This window comes from Nomascus leucogenys, chromosome X (assembly GCF_006542625.1).
Source record: "Nomascus leucogenys isolate Asia chromosome X, Asia_NLE_v1, whole genome shotgun sequence".
NCBI lineage: Eukaryota > Metazoa > Chordata > Mammalia > Primates > Hylobatidae > Nomascus > Nomascus leucogenys.
In genome coordinates this window covers 1,771,236-1,790,305 of record NC_044406.1, presented here as the reverse complement: position 1 = coordinate 1,790,305, position 19,070 = coordinate 1,771,236, and the positions used below count along the sequence as shown (strand labels likewise).

Below are 19,070 nucleotides of genomic sequence, written 5' to 3'. Positions count from 1 at the left end.
CCTTCTTGCTATCTAAATAGACATGTCAAAGAGGCAATGGGGTGTGGAACTCAGGGAATGTGTTTGGACTAGAGAAGCGCATATGGTAGTCATCGCTGGCGGGTGGATGGTAATTGGAACCACACATGTGGGAGAGGCCATTGACGCTGAAGCCGACCAGAAAGGAAAGGGGCTTAGGACCAAGTCAAGGAGGACCCAGTCAGCAAAGATTCAGGCAGAGGAGGAGGAGGAAGCAGTGACTGAGACCGAGTTGTGGCCAGAAAGGACGGAGAAAATTCCAGAGGATTTCATATCCAGGAGACCAAGAGGACAATGTGAACTCAAAAGCAAACACTCTGTGAAGTGTTTACTACAAATATAGAGAGAGTTATAAATATAGATATAGTTACCTAGATACATACATATTGATTATATATACATTATATTATAAATTTATAAATATAGTTATAAATATAGATATAGTTACCTAGATACATACATGCTGATTATATATAAATTATATATTATACAATTATAAATATAGATATAGTTCCTAGATAGATACATGTTGATTATATATCAATTATATATTATAAATTTATAAACATAGTTATAAATATAGATATAGTTACCTAGATACATACATATTGATTATATATAAATTATATATTACAAATTTATAAATATAGATAGTTCCTAGATAGATACATACTGATTATATATAAATTATATATTATAAATTTATAAATATACAGAGTTATAAATATAAATATAGTTACCCAGATACATACATATTGATTATATTTATTTATAAATAATTTATAAATTATAAATTTATAATAAATAATTTATATATTTATATATAAATATATTATTATATATATAAATATATGTACATCTATATGATGTGATACATGCCAAAGATTCTTCCTTTTACCTGAAAATACTTTCACGGGTTTGTATATTTATATCCATATATATTATTTATATATACTTAGATATAAATATACATTGATTATATGTCAATATATATCTACATATTAATATATATTTATTAATATATCAATATATGTTTATATATAGTTGTAGATATATTATATAGATATGTATCTATTATATATCTATATATAGATATATATCTGTATATCTATCTATAGATATATATCTGATATATATCTATATATCTGATATATATTATATTTTTATTTTTTTTTTATTTTTTTTTTTTTATTTATATATTTATTATATTAGATATATATCAGATATATAGATATATCAGATATATATCTATAGATATATATCTATTATATATCTATATATTATCTATCTATCTATATATCTATTAAGATAGATACATATTTGTATATATTGAGCTAGATATAGATCAAGATTTTTTTAATATATATTGGTATATATATGAAGATGAAAAACAACAAAAAGTAGATATGATGTGATACATGCAAAGATTCATCCTTTTACCATGAAATGCTTCCCCAGTTTGCAGTTATTTATATAGATTCTCCTAAACTTTCACAGAAGGTACATTGTATAATGTATGTGAATGAAGTTGTTTTCTTTAACTTAGAAATGTTTTTTAAATACCCATTAGTAAGAATTTTAAGACATTTTTAAGTAAAAATTATTATTAATGGTTAAGCAGTTATAAAGCACCCATTAGTTACCACACAGTGTGCTAAAACTGTGGTTTAACATGAAGCCTCAGACGCAACTCATGTATAGGATTCCTTGCTTACGGGATTACAGCTGGTGATAAGGACGCAAACATAAGCTTTATCCTCTGGCCATGTGAAGGTGTGCTATTCTTTGGCTCCTTACCCTATTGAGTGTCTATTTGCTTATTTGTTTTAGGAATTCTGAAGTGTAAAAAGGACAAAGCTTATGAAGGCGGTCAGTTGTGTGCAATGTGCTTCAGTCCAAAGAAGTTGTACAAACATGAGATTCACAAGCTGAAGGACCTGACTTGTCTGAAGCCTTCAATAGAGTCCCCTCTGAGACAGAACAGGAGCAGGAGTATTGAGGAGGAGCAAGAACCAGAAGAGGATGGTGACAGCCAGCTCATCCTGGAGAAATTCCAACTCCCCCAGTGGAGCGTCTCTTTGAATATGACTGATGAGCACGGGAACATGGTGAACTTGGTCTGTGACATCAAGAAACCAATGGATGTGTACAAAATTCACTTAAACCAAACGGATCCTCCAGATATTGACATAAATGCAACAGTTGCCTTGGACTTTGAGTGTCCAATGACCCGGGAAAACTACGAAAAGCTATGGAAATTGATAGCATACTACAGTGAAGTTCCCGTGAAGCTACACAGAGAGCTCATGCTCAGCAAAGACCCCAGAGTCAGCTACCAGTACAGGCAGGATGCTGATGAGGAAGCTCTTTACTACACAGGTGTGAGAGCCCAGATTCTTGCAGAACCAGAATGGGTCATGCAGCCATCCATAGATATCCAGCTGAACCGACGTCAGAGTACGGCCAAGAAGGTGCTACTTTCCTGCTACACCCAGTATTCTCAAACAATATCCACCAAAGATACAAGGCAGGCTCGGGGCAGAAGCTGGGTAATGATTGAGCCTAGCAGAGCTGTGCAAAGAGATCAGACTGTCCTGGAAGGGGGTCCATGCCAGTTGAGCTGCAATGTGAAAGCTTCTGAGAGTCCGTCTATCTTCTGGGTGCTTCCAGATGGCTCCATCCTGAAAGCGCCCATGGATGACCCAGACAGCAAGTTCTCCATTCTCAGCAGTGGCTGGCTGAGGATCAAGTCCATGGAGCCATCTGACTCGGGCTTGTACCAGTGCATTGCTCAAGTGAGGGACGAAATGGACCGTATGGTATACAGGGTACTTGTGCAGTCTCCCTCCACTCAGCCAGCCGAGAAAGACACAGTGACAATTGGGAAGAACCCAGGGGAGCCGGTGACATTGCCTTGCAATGCTTTAGCAATACCCGAAGCCCACCTTAGCTGGATTCTTCCAAACAGAAGGATAATTAATGATTTGGCTAACACATCACATGTATACATGCTGCCAAATGGAACTCTTTCCATCCCAAAGGTCCAAGTCAGCGATAGTGGTTACTACAGATGTGTGGCTGTCAACCAGCAAGGGGCAGACCATTTTACGGTGGGAATCACAGTGACCAAGAAAGGGTCTGGCTCGCCATCCAAAAGAGGCAGACGCCCAGGTGCAAAGGCTCTTTCCAGAGTCAGAGAAGACATCGTGGAGGATGAAGGGGGCTCAGGCATGGGAGATGAAGAGAACACTTCAAGGAGACTTCTGCATCCAAAGGACCAAGAGGTGTTCCTCAAAACAAAGGATGACGCCATCAATGGAGATAAGAAAGCCAAGAAAGGGAGAAGAAAGCTGAAACTCTGGAAGCATTCGGAAAAAGAACCAGAGACCAATGTTGCAGAAGGTCGCAGAGTGTTTGAATCTAGACGAAGGATAAACATGGCAAACAAAAAGATTAATCCAGAGCGCTGGGCTGATATTTTAGCCAAAGTCCGTGGGAAAAATCTCCCTAAGGGCACAGAAGTACCCCCAGTGATTAAAACCACAAGTCCTCCATCCTTGAGTCTAGAAGTCACGCCACCTTTGCCTGCTGTTTCTCCCCCCTCGGCATCTCCTGTGCAGACAGTAACCAGTGCTGAAGAATCCTCAGCAGATGTACCTCTACTTGGTGAAGAAGAGCACGTTTTGGGTACCATTTCCTCGGCCAGCATGGGACTAGAACACCACAACAATGGAGTTATTCTTGTTGAACCTGAAGTAACAAGCACACCTCTGGAAGAAGTTGTTGATGAGCTTTCCGAGAAGACTGAGGAGATAACTTCCACTGAGGGCGACCTGAAGGGGACGGCAGCCCCTACACTTATATCTGAGCCTTATGAGCCATCTCCTACTCTGCACACCTTAGACACAGTCTATGAAGAGCCCATCCATGAAGAGACAGCAACAGAAGGTTGGTCTGCAGCAGATGTTGGATCCTCACCAGAGCCCACATCCAGTGAGTATGAGCCTCCATTGGATGCTGTCTCCTTGGCTAAGTCTGAGCCCGTGCAATACTTTGACCCAGATTTGGAGACTAAGTCACAACCAGATGAAGATAAGATGAAAGAAGACACCTTTGCACACCTTACTCCAACGCCCACCGTCTGGGTTAATGACTCCAGTACATCACAGTCATTTGAGGAGTCTACTGTAGGGGAACCAGGTGTCCCAGGCCAATCACATCTACAAGGACTGACAGAGAACATCCAGCTTGTGAAAAGTAGTCTAAGCACGCAAGACACCTTACTGATTAAAAAGGGTATGAAAGAGATGTCTCAGACACCACAGGGAGGAAATATGCTAGAGGGAGACCCCACACACTCCAGAAGTTCTGAGAGTGAGGGCCAAGAGAGCAAATCCATCACTTTGCCTGACTCCACACTAGGTATAATGAGCAGTACGTCTCCAGTTAAGAAGCCCACGGAAACCACAGTTGGCACCCTGCTAGACAAAGACACCACAACAGCAACAACACCAAGGCAAAAAGTTGCTCCATCATCCACCGTGAGCACTCACCCTTCTCGAAGGAGACCCAATGGGAGAAGGAGATTACGCCCCAACAAATTCCGCCACCGGCACAAGCAAATCCCACCCACAACTTTTGCCCCATCAGAGACTTTTTCTACTCAACCAACTCAAGCCCCTGACATTAAGATTTCAAATCAAGTGGAGAGTTCTCTGGTTCCTACAGCTTGGGTGGATAACACAGTTAATACCCCCAAACAGTTGGAAATGGAGAAGAATGCAGAACCCATATCCAAGGGAACACCATGGAGAAAACACGGGAAGAGGCCAAACAAACATCGATATACCCCTTCTACAGTGAGCTCAAAAGCGTCTGGATCCAAGCCCAGCCCTTCTCCAGAAAATAAACATAGAAACATTGTTACTCCCAGTTCAGAAACTATACTTTTGCCTAGAAATGTTTCTCTGAAAACTGAGGGCCCTTATGTTTCCTTAGATTACATGACAACCACCACAAAAATATATTCATCTTACCCTAAAGTCCAAGAGACACTTCCAGTCACATATAAACCCACATCAGATGGAAAAGAAATTAAGGATGATGTTGCCACAAATGTTGACAAACATAAAAGTGACATTTTAGTCACTGGTGAGTCAATTACTAATGTCATACCAACTTCTCGCTCCTTGGTCTCCACTATGGGAGAATTTAAGGAAGAATCCGCTCCTATAGGCTTCCCAGGAACTCCAACCTGGAATCCCTCAAGGACAGCCCAGCCTGGGAGGCTACAGACAGACATACCTGTTACCACTTCTGGGGAAAACCTTACAGACCCTCCCCTTCTTAAAGAGCTTGAGGTTGTGGATTTTACTTCTGAGTTTTCGTCCTCTGTGACAGTCTCCACACCATTTCACCAAGAAGAAGCTGGTTCTTCCACAACTCTCTCAAGCATAAAAGTGGAGGTGGCTTCAAGTCAGGCAGAAACCACCACCCTTGATCGAGATCATCATGAAACCACTGTGGCTATTCTCCACTCTGAAACTAGACCACAGAATCACACCCCTACTGCTGCCCGGATGAAGGAGCCAGCATCCTTGTCCCCACCCACGATTCTCGTGTCTTTGGGACAAACCACCACCACTAAGCCAGCACTTCCCAGTCCAAGAATATCTCAAGCATCTAGAGACTCCAAGAAAAATGTTTTCTTGAATTATGTGGGGAATCCAGAAACAGAAGCAACCCCAGTGAACAATGAAGGAACACAGCATATGTCAGGGCCAAATGAATTATCAACACCCTCTTCCGACCAGGATGCATTTAACTTGTCTACAAAGCTGGAATTGGAAAAGCAAGTATTTAATAGTAGGAGCCTACCACGTGGCCCAGATAGCCACCACCAGGATGAAAGAGTTCATGCTTCTCATCAACTAACCAGAGCCCCTGCCAAACCCATCCTACCAACGGCAACAGTGAGGCTGCCTGAAATGTCCACAGAAAGTGCTTCCAGATACTTTGTAACTTCCCAGTCACCTCGTCACTGGACCAACAAACCAGAAATAACTACATATCCTTCTAGGACTTTGCCAGAGAACAAACAGTTTACAACTCCAAGATTAGCAAGTACAACAACTCCTCTCCCATTGCACATGTCCAAACCCAGCATTTCTAGTAAGTTTACCGACCGAAGAACTGCCCAATCCAATGGCTACTCCAAAGTGTTTGGAAATAACAACATCCCTGAGGCAAGAAACCCAGTTGGAAAGCCTCCCCGTCCAAGAATTCCTCATTATTCCAATGGAAGCTTCCCTTTCTTCACCAACAAGACTCTTTCTTTTCCACAGTTGGGAGTCACCCGGAGACCCCAGATACCCACTTCTCCTGCCCCAGTAACAAGAGAGAGAAAAGTTACTCCAGGTTCCTACAACACGATACATGCCCATAGCACCTTCCATCTGGACTTTGGCCCTCCGGCACCTCCATTGTTGCACACTCCGCGGACCACGGGGTCACCCTCAACTAACTTACAGAATATCCCTGTGGTGTCTTCCACCCAGAGTTCTGTCTCCTTTATAACATCTTCTATCCAGTCCTCAGGAAGCTTCCACCAGAGCAGCTCAAAGTTCTTTGCAGGAGGACCGCCTGCATCCAAATTCTGGTCTCTTGGGGAAAAGCCCCAAATCCTCACCAAGTCCCCACAGACTGTGTCCGTCACCGCCGAGACAGACGCTGTGTTCCCCTGTGAGGCAGCAGGAAAACCAAAGCCTTTCGTTACTTGGACAAAGGTTTCCACAGGTAAGATGCTTAAGCATCTACTTTTTTTTCGTTGTTCAGTTTTCATTTTGTTGGCTAGCAATATAATACATTAAAACAGCATGTGGTGAACAACATAAACACATTAGGAAAAATTTTTATAACACATTTGGGGAATTCTTTTACTCGAATAAGTGTTTATTTTTATCCTTATAATCTCAGCTTTTATTTTAGATGCAGGGGGAACATGTGCAGGTTTGTCACATGGGTATATTGCGTGATGCTGAGGTTTGGGGCACAAATGATCTCATTACCCAGGTAGTGAGCATGGCATCCAATAGGTAGATTTTTCAGCCCTTGCCGCCCCTCCCTCTCTCCTCTAGTAGTCCCAGGTGTCTATTTGTCCTATTTTTATGTCCATATGCACCCAATCTACACTTTAACCGGAGTTTGTGTAGGAGAAAGGTACTGGAGTCTGACTTTAGGATTCATTTACCTTTCTTATGGACTCAAGGGCCTCTCTGGGCAGGGGTGGCTGGCCACTGCAAGCCGGGGATGCCCATGCAGCCAGCTAGCCCGAGGAGTTCAGGAGAACAGCATGAGCATACATACGGAAGGGAGAGGCTGTGTCTCTAGTACTTGAGCTTGTGGCATCTTAGCTCACCTTGGAAGTGGCTGGGACTCACGCCTGCTTCCAGAATTCTCTATTAAACCCACGTTTGCTGTCCTTTGCCTGACGATGGCCCTGTTTCTGGGACTAGTGGAAAAATGAAAAAGAGAAACAAAACAACACAAAATCTACTCTCAACAATTTTCAAGTATAAGCTAAATTGTTATCAACTATAGTTGCCATGAGTATAATATCACTTAAGCATATTCCTCCTAACTGAACTTCATACTCTTTAATTAATATCTTTCCTTTACTCCCACCCCCAGCCCCTGGTAACCACCATTCCACTATCTGCTTCAGCTTTTATGAGTTCAACTTTCTTACACTGCACATATAAGTGAGATCATGCAGTTTATTTGTCTTTCTGTGCCTGGTTTATTTCACTTAACCTAATGTCCTCCAGGTTCATTTATGTTGTGGCGAATGACAGAATTTCGTTTTTTTAAAAAAGAAAAAAGTAAAACAAAAGACAGAATGGTATTTCATTGTGCATATATGCCACATTCTCTTTATCCACTCATTCATTGATGGACACTTAGCTGAATTCCATATCTTGGCTATTGTGAATAGCACTGTGGTAAACACGGGAGTGCAGATGTCTTGTCAACATACTGACTTCATTTCCTTTGGATAAATACCCAGTAGTGGGATTGCTAGACCATAGGCACCTCTATTGTGAGTTTTATGAGGAAACTCCATACTGTTTTCCATACTGGTTGTACCAAATTACGTTCCCACCAACAGTGTATGAGGGTGCCCTTTTCTCCACATCTTCACCCGCGTCTGTTGTTTTTGGTCTTTTTGATAATAGTCATTCCAGCAGGCATGAGATGATATCTCAGTTTTACATTTCTTTAATGATTAGGACCAAAACAGGCTGGGTGTGGTGGCTCACACTTGTAATCCCAGCACTCTGGGTAGCCAAGACAAGAGAATCACTTGAGGTCAGGAGTTCAAGACCAACCTGGGCAACACAGCAAAACCATGTCTCTACAAAAAAAAAAAAAAAAAAAAAAAAAAAAATTTAAATTATCCAGGAGTGGTGGCCTGCACCTGTAGCCCCAGCTACTGAGAAGGCTGAGTCCAGGAGGTTGAGACTGCAGTGAGCTATGATTGTACCACTGCACTCTCACCTGGGAGACAGAGCAAGACCCTATCTCTAACAAATAAAATAAACATAAAAAAACTTTTAAAAACACTAAAACACTCTACTTTCTACATTTGCTTTTGCTGTCCGGGTGATAAAGTGGAGAATTAGATTAACTAATACTGCTCGTTTGAGCATTATCAAAAGGGCACAGTTTATGCCAAAGCTGACTGTGTTAATTTTCTCCAGGAGCTCTTATGACTCCGAATACCAGGATACAACGGTTTGAGGTTCTCAAGAACGGTACCTTAGTGATACGGAAGGTTCAAGTGCAGGATCGAGGCCAGTATATGTGCACCGCCAGCAACCTGCACGGCCTGGACAGGATGGTGGTCTTGCTCTCGGTCACCATGCAGCAACCTCAAATCCTAGCCTCCCACTACCAGGACGTCACTGTCTACCTGGGAGACACCATTGCAATGGAGTGTCTGGCCAAAGGGACCCCAGCCCCCCAAATTTCCTGGATCTTCCCCGACAGGAGGGTGTGGCAAACTGTGTCCCCCGTGGAGGGCCGCATCACCCTGCACGAAAACCGGACCCTTTCCATCAAGGAGGCGTCCTTCTCAGACAGAGGCGTCTATAAGTGCGTGGCCAGCAATGCAGCCGGGGCGGACAGCCTGGCCATCCGCCTGCACGTGGCGGCACTGCCCCCCGTTATCCACCAGGAGAAGCTGGAGAACATCTCGCTGCCCCCAGGGCTCAGCATTCACATTCACTGCACTGCCAAGGCTGCGCCCCTGCCCAGCGTGCGCTGGGTGCTCGGGGACGGTACCCAGATCCGCCCCTCGCAGTTCCTCCACGGGAACTTGTTTGTTTTCCCCAACGGGACGCTCTACATCCGCAACCTCGCGCCCAAGGACAGCGGACGCTACGAGTGCGTGGCCGCCAACCTGGTAGGCTCCGCGCGCAGGACGGTGCAGCTGAACGTGCAGCGTGCAGCAGCCAACGCGCGCATCACGGGCACCTCCCCGCGGAGGACGGACGTCAGGTACGGAGGGACCCTCAAGCTGGACTGCAGCGCCTCTGGGGACCCCTGGCCGCGCATCCTCTGGAGGCTGCCGTCCAAGAGGATGATCGACGTGCTCTTCAGGTAGGCGGCTCTGCGTGGCTTCCTGTAAATCGCTGGGCTCGTGGCCCCAACGAATATGAGTCCTTTTTCAGGATGAATATGCACACACATTGCTCCCTGCGTCCGATAAAATTAAATGAAATTAATTAGCAGGGCACTGTGGCTCACGCCTGTAATCCCAGCACTTTGGGAGGCCGAGGCGGGCGGATCACTTGAGGTCAGGAGTTCCAGACCAGCCTGGCCAACATGGTGAAAGAAACACTGTCTCTAATAAACATACAAAAATTTGCCAGGCGTGGTGGCGAGCTTCTGTAGTCCCAGCTACTCTGGAGGCTGAAGCAGGAGAATTGCTTGAACCCGGGAGGTGGAGGTTGCAGTGAGCCAAGATCATGCCACTTCACTCCACCCTGGATGACAGAGTGACATTCCATCTCAAATAATAATAATAATAAATTCATTAGAGACAGGGGTCACTATGTTGCCCAGGCTGGAGTGCAGTGGTGCGATCATAGCTCACTGCAGCCTCAAACTTCTGGGTTCAAGGAGTCGTCCAGCCTCAGCCTCCTGAGTAGCTGGGACTACAGGTGTGCACCATGAGGCACGGCTTGTTATTATTATTATTATTTACTTTTTGTAGAGATGAAATCTGCTATATTCCCAAGGATGATCTCGAACACTTCACCTCAAGCAATCTTCCCGCCCTGACCTCCCAAAGTGCTGGGATGACAGGCTTGAGCCCCTGTGCCTGGCCCGGTGTGTGATTTTTTTTTTATTTTTATTTTTTGAGACGGAATCTCACTCTGTCGCCTAGGCTGGAGATCTTGGCTCACTGCAAGCTCCGCCTCCCAGGTTCATGCCATTCTCCTGCCTCAGCCTCCCGAGTAGCTGGGACTACAGGTGCCCGCCACCACGCCCAGCTAATTTTTTGTGTTTTTAGTTGAGACGGGGTTTCACCGTGTTAGCCAGGATGGTCTCGATCTCCTGACCTCGTGATCTGCCCACCTCGGCCTCCCAAAGTGCTGGGATTACAGGCGTGAGCCACTGCACCCAGCCCCGGTGTGTGATTTTTATGCAATGAAATTTTGTCCCTCTAAACTCGGATCCAGAACAAATACTTAACTTCTTAACAAATACTTAACTTCCTCCTCTCTTGCCCCATAAAAAAAGAAAAAAGAAAAAAAGATAAATGAACCAAGAAATTCTTGTTTTAGTGATTATATGTTTAACTATAATGTTAGGACAAACAATTCAGCTTGCCTCTATTTCCATCATTGATTTCAACAAAATACATAGACGTGTTAGGCTTTATTTTAATATGGCATTATTGATACAGTCAAAGTGCATACATTGTTTTAAAAGCATCATTACCACACCAACATAGTGCACTTGAAATGATAAAAATGTACTTGGGCTATGAAGAAAGCCAAGCCACCTTCTAATCAAGTGTCATCAGTTCCCAGATATACAGGTTTATGGCAATGCTTTTCAACCAAGGGTGATTTTGCCCCAAGACAACCCTTGGCAATATCTGAAGACACCTTTGATTATCACAAATGTGGCAGTGGGTGCTTCTGGTATCTGGTGGGTGGAGCCCAGGGACAGCACTCAACACCCTGCAGTGCACAGGATGGCCCATCACAGATAGTCATCCAGCCTACCTTCAATATCCATAGTGCCGAGGTCAGGTACCTCTGTCTTAGCCTGAAAGATTCTATCATCTATCTATCTATCTATCTATCTATCTATCTATCTATCTATCTATCTATCATCTATCTATCTATCTATCATCTATCTATCGTCTATCTATCTATCTATCTATCATCTATCTATCTATCTATCCATCCATCCTTCTACCTATTTCATCTATCATCTATCATCTATCTATCTATCTATCTATCATCTATCTATCTATCTGTCTGTCTGTCTGTCTGTCTGTCTATCCATCCATCATCTATGGCAGTGGTTTGCAACCAGGCATCAGGTGTTCCTTTGTCCCCAAGGGACACTTGGTGATGTATGGAGACATTTTAGGTCATGACGACTCTGGGGTGGAGGGTGTGCTTCTGGTATATGGTGGCTGCAGCCCCGGGATGCTGCTCAACACCCTACAGTGCACAGGACACCCCACCACAGATTAGCATTCATCTTGCCTTAAATGTTAATACTGCTGAGGTCAAGTAACCCTGTCTTAGCATGTAAGATTTTGCCTATCCATTTACCTATCTATTTATCCATTCATTCATTCCTGTATACCTAACCTGTCCATCCATCCTTATCTCTTATGTATCTATTCATTCATCCATCCACCCATATCTATCTATATCTATCTATCTATCTATCTATCTATCTATCTATCTATCTAATCTGCCTACCTATCTGTCTATGGCAGTTGTTTACAACCAGGAAGATTTTATACCCATGAGATATTTGGCTATGTCTGGCAACATTTTTTTGGTTGTCACAAATGGGATGAATGTTACTGGCATCTGGTGGGTGGAGCCCGGAGATGCTGCTCAACACCCTACAGTGCACAGGACAGACCCACCACAGAGAATCCTCCATCCAGCCTTAAATGTCCCTAGTACTGAAGCCAAGAAACCCTATCTTAGTATGAAAATGTTGGTCTATCTATCTATATACCTGCTTATCCATCCATCCATGTATATTTACCTAACCTATCCATCCATTCTTATCTCTTATGTATCCATCTATTCATCCATCCATCCATCTATCCATCCATTTATCCATCCATATCTATCTATCTGTCTGTCTGTCTGTCTGTCTATCTATCTATCTATCTATCCATCCATCTATCTGTTTGTCTACTGATTTATCTATCTAGCTAGCTATGGCAGTTGTTTGCAGCCAAGGAGATTTTACTCCCAGGAGACATTTGGCTATGTCTGGCAACATTTTTTGGTTATCACAGATGGGATGGATGCTACTGGCATCTGGTGGGTGGAGTCCGGGGACACTACAGTTCACAGGATGGCCCCTTCACAGAGAATCTTCTAGCCCCAAATGTCCCTAGTGCCAAGGTTGAGAAACTCTGAGCTAGATACCAAAAAAGAGCTAATATCTCTTTAATAAGCGTTTCAAAAAATAGAGGACCCAGACAGTAGAGGAAAGGTAAAATGGAGTCCAACTAAATTCACAGTGCCATGGTGGAGAACCCCTGGATTGTGCTGTCTTCAGCACTCAGTAGCTCGAGCAGGAAAGCCTCTCACCGTGGGTCCCTCCCCAGGGTGGGAGCAAAATCAGCGTCCAAGGTTTTCTTCTGCACAGTTGTGTCTGACCTTCCAGGACTCTTTGCAACTCAGGAAAAGGGCTGAGATGCCTTTTCCCTGCCTGTATTTTATACTTTAGATGGCTGGGTGGTGCCCTGAAGAGCTTGCACAATCAATCCAGAAGAACCATGTACCCAATTTATCCAGGAATGCCTTCCAGCTTAGCAGATGTGCTGCCACATAGAGAACTGTTTTCCATTGAATTTGGCATGGTGGAGGCAATTTTGAATGGATAACAGTACAAGAATGCAGTTCCAGTAAGATTTTTGAGTCATTCCATTAATGTTTCCATATAAATCCTAAGTAAATTATAAACCATTATTTCTGTCACTTCATTCTTAGTAAATTCTGACTATATTCTTAGTAAAGTGTAATTGAACAAACCATGTGCATTTTATCAAAGAGCAGGCTCTGCCCTGCTATTTAAAAATACAAATATTGAGCCAGGCACGGTGGCTCACGCCTGTAATCCCAGCACTTTGGGAGGCCGAGGTGGGTGGATTGCTTGTGGTCAGGAGTTCGAGACTAGCCTGACCAATACGGTGAAACCACGTCTCTACTCAAAATACAAAAATTAGCAGGGTGTGGTGGCCTATGCCTGTAGACCCAGCTACTCGGAAGGCTGAGGCAGGAGAATCACTTGAACCCGGGAGGCAGAGGTTGCAGTGAGCCGAGATCAGGCCACTGCACTCCAGCCTGGGTGACAGAGCGAGACTCCATCTCAAAAAACAAAAACAAAAACAAATATCAGAGCTTCGTTTCTTGAAGCTGAATCTCTCACGATGCATAGGCATCTGTGGCTTTGAGATTTGCTCAGTTGATTCTGATGACAACTGGGCTAGGAATCACTGTTAATGGAAGCCTCAGAATGTTTACAGACACATGCTACCATACTCATTTTTGGATTCAAATTCCAAGGCACATTTAAATGTCCTTGCCTGTCCCACACCTATTAAATTCCTTACCAAGTTAGATTGACTTGATTCTCACTCATGGCCCACAAAACAGTGTATATGGTCATTGTTAATCATTGCTTTTATTACAATGATTAGGTTGAATGTAATCACAACTGGGCTCATTTTTTAAAAGATCTATGACACTGTCTTAGACATGACATTAGAAAAATGGAGTGTTGCCAGGTATGGTGGCTCATGCCTGTAATCCCAGCACTTTGGGAGACCAAGGCAGAAGGATCACTTAAGTCCAGGAGTTCAAACTCAGCCTGGACAGCATAGCAAGATCCCTTCTCTACAAAATAAAAAATTTAAAAAACTCCAGCCAGGGATATTGGTGTATGGTTGTAGTCCACGCTACTCAGGAGGCTGAGATGGAAGCGTCCCTTGAGTCCAGGAGATCGAGACTACAGTTAGGGCTGGGTGACAAACAAGCCCTCAGTTCTTAAAAAAAAAAAAGTGTGGTATTTAGGAAATATTAAGGCTCCCATTATAATGTATGTGTAATTGAGAATTCAATAGGGACAATTTTAAAAATGAGAACTTTCTCAATCTTTTCACTGGATTATTCAACATATTAGTCCTGAATAACTAAAGAATACTTCAGTATTTATAAAACTCTTACATACATAATGAAGATTTTCCTATCATCCTTTCTAGGTTGCCTCTGTTAAACCTTTTTGTAATTATTAACTCAGCAGTGCTTGGACTTCATGGGGAAGAATGATACACCAGCCTTGAGGTTTTAGCTAGTGAGCATTATTTAGCTTTAATTACAAATTCTAGAAAACCTGTTACACCAATAGTGCCAGCTTCTGAAGAGCCCAATTTTATCCTTGAAACTCACCTTGAAACTCTGGCATAACCATAATTACATGACCATATTAGAGTTGCTTTTCTGACTCTTGCCCAAAACTGGGATACAACAACTTTAAAAAAAGAAATTGCCAAGAGTAGAAACCGTGTCTAAAGCATTTTCTCCAGGAAGAATTTAACATCTTTATAAGGTTGACCCAGATTCATCACCATCTCCATGACTGTAGCATTTTATCTGATTTTGTTGTTACAATGACTTCTGTAATGACCACCGTGCAAATACTTGATCCACACACACTCGCAGGAATGGGATTGACGTCTTTGACTACATTTCATGTCCTTGAACCCATGGTCAGGCCAGCCTAACATCAGATTCAACAGGGAGTTCTTATTTGCAGTCAATCACTTTCCACAACCTTCTCCAGGCTGTAAAAACCATTGGGCATTTTGCAATAGCAGCCACCTGGGCTGATGCATCACAGAACCACCTATTTTTGTGTTATTCCAGGGACCTAATGCCACGGTAGAGCATTTGGGGAACTGACATCTTCCTCCTTTTTCTTTTTTCTGTAGTTTTGATAGCAGAATCAAGGTGTTTGCCAATGGGACCCTGGTGGTGAAATCGGTGACGGACAAAGACGCTGGAGATTACCTGTGTGTAGCTCGAAATAAGGTTGGTGACGACTACGTGGTGCTCAAGGTGGATGTGGTGATGAAACCGGCCAAGATTGAACACAAGGAGGAGAACGACCACAAAGTCTTCTACGGGGGTGACCTGAAAGTGGACTGTGTGGCCACCGGACTTCCCAATCCTGAGATCTCCTGGAGCCTCCCGGATGGGAGTCTGGTGAACTCCTTCATGCAGTCGGATGACAGCGGTGGACGCACCAAGCGCTATGTCGTCTTCAACAATGGGACACTCTACTTTAACGAAGTGGGGATGAGGGAGGAGGGAGACTACACCTGCTTTGCCGAAAATCAGGTCGGGAAGGACGAGATGAGAGTCAGAGTCAAGGTGGTGACAGCGCCCGCCACCATCCGGAACAAGACTTACTTGGCGGTTCAGGTGCCCTATGGAGACGTGGTCACCGTAGCCTGTGAGGCCAAAGGAGAACCCATGCCCAAGGTGACTTGGTTGTCCCCAACCAACAAGGTGATCCCCATCTCCTCTGAGAAATATCAGATATACCAAGATGGCACTCTCCTTATTCAGAAAGCCCAGCGCTCCGACAGCGGCAACTACACCTGCCTGGTCAGGAACGGCGCCGGAGAGGATAGGAAGACGGTGTGGATTCACGTCAACGTCCAGCCACCCAAGATCAATGGTAACCCCAACCCCATCACCACTGTGCGGGAGATAGCAGCCGGGGGCAGTCGGAAACTGATTGACTGCAGAGCTGAAGGCATCCCCACCCCGAGGGTGTTGTGGGCTTTTCCCGAGGGCGTGGTTCTGCCAGCTCCATACTATGGAAACCGGGTCACTGTCCATGGCAACGGTTCCCTGGACATCAGGAGTCTGAGGAAGAGTGACTCCGTCCAGCTGGTATGCATGGCGCGCAACGAGGGAGGGGAGGCCAGGCTGATCGTGCAGCTCACTGTCCTGGAGCCCATGGAGAAACCCATCTTCCACGACCCGATCAGCGAGAAGATCACGGCCATGGCGGGCCACACCATCAGCCTCAACTGCTCTGCTGCGGGGACCCCGACACCCAGCCTGGTGTGGGTCCTTCCCAATGGCACCGATCTGCAGAGTGGACAGCAGCTACAGCGCTTCTACCACAAGGCTGACGGCATGCTACACATTAGCGGTCTCTCCTCGGTGGACGCTGGGGCCTACCGCTGCGTGGCCCGCAACGCCGCTGGCCACACGGAGAGGCTGGTCTCCCTGAAGGTGGGACTGAAACCGGAAGCAAACAAGCAGTATCATAACCTGGTCAGCATCATCAATGGTGAGACCCTGAAGCTCCCCTGCACCCCTCCCGGGGCTGGGCAGGGACGTTTCTCCTGGACGCTCCCCAGTGGCATGCATCTGGAGGGCCCCCAAACACTGGGACGCGTTTCTCTTCTGGACAATGGCACCCTCACGGTTCGTGAGGCCTCGGTGTTTGACAGGGGTACCTATGTGTGCAGGATGGAGACGGAGTACGGCCCTTCGGTCACCAGCATCCCCGTGATTGTGATCGCCTATCCTCCCCGGATCACCAGCGAGCCCACCCCAGTCATCTACACCCGGCCCGGGAACTCCGTGAAACTGAACTGCATGGCTATGGGGATTCCCAAAGCTGACATCACGTGGGAGTTACCGGATAAGTCGCATCTGAAGGCAGGGGTTCAGGCTCGTCTGTATGGAAACAGATTTCTTCACCCCCAGGGATCACTGACCATCCAGCATGCCACACAGAGAGACGCCGGCTTCTACAAGTGCATGGCAAAAAACATTCTCGGCAGTGACTCCAAAACAACTTACATCCACGTCTTCTGAAATGTGGATTCCAGAATGATTGCTTAGGAACTGACAACAAAGCAGAGTGTGTTAAGGGAAGCCAGGCTGGGGAATCAGAGCTCTTAAATAATGTGTCACAGTGCATGGTGGCCCCCGGTGGGTATCAAGTTGAGGTTGATATTGATCTACAATTGTTGGGAAAAGGAAGAAATACAGACACGAGAAGGAGGGCTCAGCCTCGCTGGGAACTTTCTTTTGTGTTTACATCATGCCAGAGGCTTCATTCAGGGTATCTATGCTCTGACTGCAATTTTTCTTTTTTCGCAAATGCCACTCGACTGCCTTCATAAGCGTCCATAGGATATCTGAGGAACATTCACCAAAAATAAGCCATAGACATGAACAACTCCTCACTACCCCATTGAAGATGCATCACCTAGTTAACCTGCTGCAGTTTTTACATGATAGACTGTTCCAGATTGACAAGTCATCTTTCAGTTATTTCTTCTGTCACTTCAAAACTCCAGCTTGCCCAATAAGGATTTAGAACCAGAGTGATTGATATATATATATATATATTTTAATTCAGAGTTAAATACATACAGCTACCATTTTATATGAAAAAAACATTTCTTCCTGGAACTCACTTTTTATATAATGTTTTATATATATAATTTTTTCCTTTCAAATCAGACGATGAGACTAGAAGGAGAAATACTTTCTGTCTCATTAAAATTAATAAATTATTGGTCTTTACAAGACTTGGATACATTACAGCAGACATGGAAATACAATTTTAAAAAATTCCTCTCCAACCTCCTTCAAATTCAGTCACCACTGTTATGTTACCTTCTCCAGGAAACCTGCACTGGGGAAGGCTGCGATATTAGATTTCCTTGTATGCAAAGTTTTTGTTGAAAGCTGTGCTCAGGGGAGGTGAGAGGAGAGGAAGGAGAAAACTGCATCATAACTTTACAGAATTGAATCTAGAGTCTTCCCCGAAAAGCCCAGAAACTTCTCTGCAGTGTCTGAGTTGTCTATCTGGTCTAAGGTGGCTGCTTCTTCCCCAGCCATGAGTCAGTCTGTGCCCATGAATAATACAAGACCTGTTATTTCCACGACTGCTTTACTGTATTTTTAAGGTCAATATACTGTACATTTGATAATAAAATAATATTCTCCCCAAAACCGGGCAGTGATGACAATGCTATTTTCAAGGACAAAAGAGGGTCACATGAATTTGGGTTTCCATCAGAGCGGTTGAAAAAACAGCTTTCATTCACCTTCTCTCAATGATTATCTTCTCTACACATTTTTAACAGGCAAAGAAACTGAGTCAAAGGCAATGATTCTGATGACAGATTTGGCAGGCAGGAAGGCAGGGTTTGAGCGCTACTTGCATGTAGTGACAATTTCAGTATGCAGCAAGACAGTGTGGGGACTGAGAAGCAGTGCTCTAGGAAATCCTCCAGGATTTTTCCTTTTAAATTTTTGTCAAAGTGACATCTGGAAATACATGTACTGATGTTCCACAAATATGCAAAACTGTCCTTCTTTCGCTTCCCCTGAGAGGAAGGAAAAAGGCAAACAAGATAAACATTTGGGAAAAATATGACTGTCAGCATTTCAAGAAATGCACTGTCGCCGATTGTTAAAGAATGTTGGTCATGGAAACTAAAGAATGCAGCTTTTTCTTTTTTTAACTCTGTGGGGTGCATAGAGCCTGTCTCTCGTTCATGAATCCACTTATTTGCTTAAATATGTCTGCACAGCCCTTACTGTGTACTGGATTTCAAGAGAGGCCTGAGGAGGCAGAGAGGTGGAAGAGGAGGCGGTGCTTGGAGTGTTTATCCTCAGTAGACAGGCTCTTCAGATGGTGCAGGGTCTCTCAAAATGCACATGAATGACATTTGG

General features: G+C 44.3%; 1 protein-coding gene across 1 annotated transcript in view; it reads left to right on the top strand.

The window, feature by feature from the left end:
* Positions 1–18,339, top strand: part of MXRA5 (matrix remodeling associated 5) — a 34,346-nt gene extending 16,007 nt beyond the window's left edge. Inside the window, exons 5-7 of the mRNA XM_030807463.1 lie at positions 1,849–6,813; positions 8,778–9,678; positions 15,287–18,339. Coding sequence (XP_030663323.1) covers positions 1,849–6,813; positions 8,778–9,678; positions 15,287–17,195 — 7,775 coding nt within the window. The 3' untranslated portion in view covers positions 17,196–18,339. The remainder of the gene's footprint in view (positions 1–1,848; positions 6,814–8,777; positions 9,679–15,286) is intronic.
* Positions 18,340–19,070: the final 731 nt, after the last annotated feature.